This window comes from Trachinotus anak, unplaced genomic scaffold (genome assembly GCF_046630095.1).
Source record: "Trachinotus anak isolate AG129_WGS33_773 ecotype Australia unplaced genomic scaffold, CSIRO_AGI_Tana_v1 ptg000021l, whole genome shotgun sequence".
NCBI lineage: Eukaryota > Metazoa > Chordata > Actinopteri > Carangiformes > Carangidae > Trachinotus > Trachinotus anak.
The window spans coordinates 13,298,271-13,305,459 of record NW_027273872.1 but is presented as its reverse complement, the minus strand read 5'-3'; the positions used below and the strand labels follow the sequence as shown (position 1 = coordinate 13,305,459).

General features: G+C 43.2%; 1 protein-coding gene across 1 annotated transcript; it reads right to left on the bottom strand.

Moving 5' to 3' along the window:
- Window positions 1–1,187: 1,187 nt before the first annotated feature.
- On the bottom strand, window positions 1,188–2,640 carry neurog1 (neurogenin 1). The gene has a single exon (XM_071458406.1). The coding sequence runs from the start codon at window positions 2,422–2,424 to the stop codon at window positions 1,813–1,815; it is 612 nt and encodes a 203-aa protein (XP_071314507.1). The 5' UTR covers window positions 2,425–2,640; the 3' UTR covers window positions 1,188–1,812.
- Between the last annotated feature and the right edge of the window lie 4,549 nt (window positions 2,641–7,189).

Below are 7,189 nucleotides of genomic sequence, written 5' to 3'. Positions count from 1 at the left end.
ATATATATATATATACACACACACACACACACACACACACACACATATATGTATATATATACATATATATATATATATATATATATATATATATATATATATATATGAACTTAACTTTTAACGTATCAGGAGCTCGGAGATGATGAATCACTGCTGCTTCCCTACAATCAACTTTAATTCACATTTAAATATATTAAGTCAAAAACGTCCAGGAGCCAGACAGTAAAATCTAAACCAAGCTGATACCCGCAAAAAAAGTTTCATTTTTCTTTTTGAAAATTTTACCTATGAAAAATAAAGCCACTAATAATAATAATAATAATAATAATAATAATAATATAATGATAAGAAGAAGAAGAAGAAGAATGTGTGTAGGCTACTCCTGTCAGGCCCACTTCGATAAAAAGAGACGGATTAATGCTGCAGGAGGATTATCAGCATTTTATTTTCCTGCTCGGCCTCTTTTTTCTTTTTCTTTTCAGTGTAGTTCTTTTCTTTTGTCGGAGCTGGCAGGAGTCTGTCCCTCCGGGTGTCCCTGATTATCTGTCCATCCTCAACACGTGCAGAGACAAGGCCGCTGTGGCTGGACGTGGGGGGGTAAACACCCCCCTGTAATGTCCCTATAACAGGCCTACTTCTATATCGACGCCGAGAGAAAGTTCAAGCTTACAACAAATCTCCCATTTCAATTATTCTACCTCTGCTCAGACCTGAATTTATTGTTTACGTTTATTGTATTTTAAAAGGAGGACACTAATTTTGTTTTTTTTTTTTTAGTTTTTCCTCTAAAACAAAAAAAATCTTGTATAATGAATTTTGCCTTTTCTCTCTGTTACGAGCTCTCGTCCAGTTTCGCTGCATTAAACTGTTGTATAGACAAACACTGTAGTTGTGGTTGTGTTATTTCTACACGAGCAGCGCTTTGCCACTGTCTCCTCATTAACATGACACTAAAACTTACAATAGACGATCTTTGTTTCCACCTGCTGCTCTCAACGAGCCGTTATCTTATTAATATTAATTATCATAAAAACCTGTTAATGCATCTGAGCCCATTGTCTGCGGACACACACCCACAGACCCACACACACTCACACACACACACACACACACACACACACACTCTCACACACACGCTGGCTGCTGGATTGCTGCTGTGATGAAGACAAACAGAGATGAAGCACAGATTTATTTTATAGAAACGTTATAACTTTATTTTGTAGAAAACTGGCGGCAGCACCAAAGCTCCAAGTAAATAGAATAAAAATCTCTTTATGTACAAATACAAATTTCATGAGAGCAAACGAATAAATAAGAACAACAATAATCTAACTGTGTGTGTGTGTGTGTGTGTGTGTGTGTGTGTGTGTGTGTGTTAGGGGGGCAGAATACATAATGAATGAGGGCAGCTCCATTCACTCTATTGTCAGAGCGTTGAAACTCGATTTCCACGCTCTCTTTTCTGCTTTATCACTCTACAAATTGTAAAATTGACTTTTCACCTCTGAGATACAAAAACTGTGCTCAGTAAAAAACCTGACTGTAACCTGCAGACTGCTGAGGGAGGGCGGGGGAAAGTGCAAAGGTTTTTGGAGAAATACACAAAATAAAAAGGAACTAAATAATGAAGAAATTAAGTTATTCTCATTTACAATCCGTCGGCAGAGACATGTGTGGAGAGGAAGATAAATGAGCTCATAAGGCAAACAGTGATTCTCAGTCTTATTCCAGCAGACAGTGGACTGTCCCTCTGTCCCGTTATGTCTCTACATTTCTCTGGTCTGTGAGTCCGCGGGGCTGGGAGCCTCCTCCTCAGTAGATGCCTGGCACGAAGCTGCGGAAGCCGAACAGAGCATCCTGCTGCAGGTAGCTGCAGTCCTCCTGCGCTGCGGGGCTGCCCGGGCTGGAGGAGCAGTAAGCCGGGGAGGAGGAGGACGAGGAGCCGCTGGAGCTCCAGGAGCAGGCGTCGCTGCCTGGGCTCGGGGCTTCGCCGAGGCAGGCGGGGTTCAGCAACAGGGGAGCATCGCCGGTCTTTCCCGCCTGCAGGTCGGCGATGCGGATGGTCTCTGACAGCGCCCAGATGTAGTTGTGCGCAAAGCGCAGAGTCTCGATTTTGGTGAGTTTGGTCTCGTCCGGGAAGGCGGGCAGCACGCCGCGCAGCGTGTCCAGCGCGTCGTTCAGGTTGTGCATGCGGTTCCTCTCCCGGTCGTTGGCCTTCAAGCGCCGGTTCTTCTTCACCACCTGCACGGTGGCGTCGCTGCGGCCGCGGCCGCGGCGACGCTTCTTCTGCTGCAGCTGCTGCTGCTGCTCGGGCTCCGGGGAGCGCGGCGGGCAGAGCGGGGACGAGCCGCGGGAGTCCTCGTCGTCGGTGTGCGGGAAGAAGTCGCAGCTGTTGCTGTCGATGTCGGAGTAGACGGAGTCCATGTCGGAGCAGGCGGCGGTCTGTCTGTCTGTCGGTCGGTCTGTCTGTGAGCAGCGGGTCCACAGGTTTCTGCACAGGTTTCTGAGCGCGAGCCCAACAGGACCGAGGGTCGTGGTGCACGGGGGATCGGCACGCGCCTCTCTGCGTCTTCTTGCTCTGGATCAGCTCGTGCGAGCCGGTGAGCCTGGCACACGACCGGCCTCAGCCCGCTTATATACTGAGCCCGGACAATGACCGGCCCCTGCTCCTGTACCCCCCTGTGACCCCCCCCCCCCCCCCGGCATCAGAGCGCAGGACCAGGGGGATGAATGCCGCGGCAGGTCTGCCCCGTGCCGCGGGAGCTGCTCATTAACATAATGACGCCCGCGGTGTTTGCTCGCCCCGCACGGGGAAGCGTGCCGGTGATCACGGGCAGCCAATCAGAGCCGACGGCCGGCCACGCGAGCGACACGCACAAACCCGCACCTCCGCAGCTCCCCCACCCCCTCCCTCCCTGAGAGACAGAAAAGACCAAACCCACTTTCAGAGTTAAAACCAAAAACATAAAAAAGAGAGAGGATGAAGAAAGAAGAGTCAGTAGGACTCCCCACCCCCCCGCCGGGCGGAGACACGCTCCGGAGAATTCACCGATCCTTCCGACCATCCCTCCATCCATTCATCCACATATCCATCCATCCTCGGTTAGCACCACAAACAGAAAGAAAGAGAACCGAGCAGCAGGAGAAAAACTCACATCCTTCACTTCAGTCACAGCAACAACAGAGAAAACACAAAGGAACGTTTCTAGTTCAGTCAACAACTGCGAGCAGGAAAAGTATCTGCAGAGGTTTACAGAGGTTTACCTGCATCTCCAGCTAAAGAGAGGAAATCTAACAAGTCAAAAACCTTTATTCTGGAAGTCAGAGAAGCTTCGTTTCAGATGAGAAAGAGTCGGATTTATGTTAAACTCATGAGGTTCAGGTTCTTCAGGTTTGGGGGTTTGTTCTCTAACATCTCTAACAAATCTGGAAAAATTACCTGTTGGGTTTATTTTTCATTTCGCACTGTCTGCAAAGAGAGTAGGGGAATGTTTATTTTTCACCTGATGGGATATGTTGCTTTTACTAAGAAATCCTCTTTAGAGTCAATAAAGTCAAGATACTATGGTTTTAATTCATTATAAGTGAATAAAGATTTATACATTTTGGTTCTTCACAATAAAATAATTTCACACAAAATATCAAACAGTAACAGAATAAAAATCATAAAAAGAGAAAAGAAAATTAAATCAGCTCAGAAAAGAGACAGACTATTGAGACATTAAAAAAAAGAACTTGAGTTGAATGATGAACTGAATAATTTCTCAACATTTTCAAATGATTAAATTTATTGTTTTATCATCATTTAGTCCGCTGAGATCATCACATCGTCTGCAAAGAAGAGAAACTCTATATGAAAAAGATAAAAAATAAAAAGAGCCAGAGGCAGGAACACAGCTGAGGACGTGTCTTCAGTTCTGTTTCTGGACATTTGTGGTTCAGAACAACGTGAAGAGTTACACACTTTGTTGTGGGGGATTTGTATGTATGACCACAGTGTTTCTAAAACCTTGAACAGTAACATGTAGTTAGAAAACAAAACAGGTCCTACAGCAGAGCCCTGAGGTTCTCCACACTGTGAAACCGAAGCATCAGATATGAACAACAACCACTGGCATGCTTCAGTAAGATAAATACAATGTGAACCAGTTAAGACCAGATTCAGAGGCAATCCACCACCTCCTGAACCACAATCAACAATCCAGATCCAAGAGACCCATTAACAGTGACCCTGGTCTTTGGAGTCTGCAGACGGAGTGATGCGGGTCATTTTTATCCGACGTGAACAATTTCAGCTGAACAGTTTCACTTTATGAAGTCTGGCTTTTTGTTTGTCTTTTCATCTCCTCAGGCAGCAGTAAACCCGTCCAGCGTGAGCGCACACAGGCCAATTTTCTTTAAGTGTTTTTTAAAGACATCTTTATGAGACAGGCATACAATTTTCCATTAATTATTCCATTTATTCAGTTTGCAGCTCAGCGGAGAAGAAGCAGAGACCTGCAGAGTCTTTCTGCTGTGGGAGAGGGGGGGACAGTCATTTATAAATAATTACACAATGTTTAGAGTCTTCAGGCATGTATAATATATCAAAGCGATTATAAGGTGAATTGTTCCATTGTGGCCGTCCGCCCTGCACTTCTTTTCACTCCTCTCCTGATTTGTCCCTCGTCCAAATTCAGCTCCTCTGGTCTTTTGTGCAGCTTTCTTTCTGCCTGAGCCACTCTATTGGCATCATTCTTATTCAAATGGGCCTCAGCAGGAACAAAACCAAACCTAGGCTGCACACAAATCATCTCTGCCCCGGCTGCAGGGCCGGCACAAGCCTCTGTGAGGCCCCAACAACAAGTCCGCAAATCCTAAATCCTATTTCAGCCAAAGAGGATAAAGCACACTTTAAAAATACCCCGATACAAATAAAAGTCCTGTTTTCTACATTTGGACTGAAGTTATAGAAAAACAGACGTCTGCAGGGTTGAAGCTCCATTATCAGGAGAGATGAGACTGTTCCAGAATATTTAATTTCACAGATTAAATCTGCACATTAGCAGCATTTTAATAACGGCAATAAACTATAATTTTGGAAAAAAATGGATTAAGGGAAGATGTAAATAGACAAGAAGGGAACAAAGAAGGAAGGAAGGAAGAAGAAAAGGAAAAACAAGAAAGTCCTAAAAAGGATTTATTAATTTTCAGATCAGGAGACGAAAGAAAGAAAGAAAGAAAGAAAGAAAGAAAGAAAGAAAGAAAGAAAGAAAGAAAGAAAAGTTGAAAGGACAGACAAAACAAAACAGGAAAAAAGAGAAAGGAGAAAATCAAAGTGTTGTTGGTTGGGCGGATACTTAAAGGATGTTTGTTTTCAGAAAGAAAGAAAGAAAAGAAGGAAGAAAGGCAGAAGAGTAGGAAGCAGAGAAGGAAAGAAACAAGTCAGAATATATAAAAAGTATATAAAAATGAATCTAAATAAATTAGATTAAATCCAAAAATCTTTGTCATCAATTTAAGACAAAAAAGCAGACATGTTGATTTCTACCTGATGACAAACTTTTCTGTTGTGTGTCTGTTGTGTTGTTGTGTGCGTCTGTAGCTTCATGAAAGCAGCTTCATCTGAAAGGTGAGATTCTACAGATATGTGTTTTTCACTGGCCTGAAAAGACCATAAACCATACCAAGATAAAACATCCAAACATAACACCAGAGGAGGAACTGAGGAACTGAGATGTCAGAACCTTTTCCATAACTTTTAACCATATCTCATGGTCCTCTTCAGTGGATCAAATGGACACTGAGTTAAGAGGTTTTTTTTTTTTCAAACTAAGAAGCTGCTTTGTCAGAATCACATGTATGAACCACACACAGAGTCCTGGTGTGTGTGTGTGTGTGTGTGTGTGGGAGGAGAAGCAGTTTAAACCCTGACAGACTGCATCAGAAACACAAGTAGAAAAAGGTGGAGGCAGGTTTTTCTTTTACAGCCTCCATCACTTCAAAGTGATCAGACAGCTTGTCAGGCTGCAGTTAAAGTGGATGGAAACAGTTTACAGCTGTGATTTTATTGGTTGAGAGCTGACGGGCACGTGGGTGGCACAATTTAGATTTACATTATATGGACAAAAGTATGTGGACAAGCTGTCTGGGGCTGTTTCCCCTGATTTGATTTCTGACTCTTGGTTACCCAGCAGAAGTTACTGTTCACATCTGACTTCAGTCTTCATCAAAGAGGACTGAGCTCACAGAGATCAGCAGGGTCTCACCTCTGGATCCGTGTCGAAGCCAGGTGATATGATGGGTGTCCATCTTTAAAGCTGACACTGTGGGGCCGGGAGCAGGTCAGTATGAGGTTCCTGAGACCGTGGTGATTGACCAGCAACAGGGTTTCATGAACATGAACATGTCCTGATGGGATGTGAAGGGACTTTAGTAGGTTCTGTTTCTAACATATACAGACCAAGCGTTAACACATCAGTACATGATTAATCAGATCTAATATGATCATGTTCTCTGTCTCTCCAATCTATGAAAACACAAACAGATTTCATGCAGCGGTTTAATGGATTTTTTTTACTTTATTATTTTGTTGTTGGAGCAGCTGATAGCAGAAAATTAATTATTTATTTAGATGAACCCTTTTGCATCCTTAGGGACATTTTCATTTTAGATTGTTTGACTATTTTGGCTGTGTTAATGCAACTGGCATATGTTTTTCCAAGGGTGTGTATTTTTTGGGGACTTGTGGAATTTCAACCTCAGCTCCTGTGATATGTCTATAATACACCATGTACACAAAATAGTTAATCAGGATCTTAAGGACAAAATGTCCCCATTGAAACTCACTAAAGCTGTAATTTTTGATCCCTCTGCCATCACAATGTACAATCACACAATCTATTTTCTTAGGCTTTTATTGTGAAGTACTAGCTTCAAAATGTTGGTTTTTACCATTTTCCACCAGATGAAGTTGTAAACGGCCTCTGGAGCAAACACATACACTTACCTGATTTCAACTAGGGGTATCGCTGCTCTATTATGGGGCACTGTAGGCCACTGAAATATGTCTAAATGCAAGTGTTTGTGATTGCATGTCCATAAGAGCTGAGAGCAAATTGTTTTCATGGTGATAATCCAAACAAAAAAATCTTAACTTAGCATTTCGTATATGGAAAATGACAACAGTGGTATTATGTAAACAAACCAG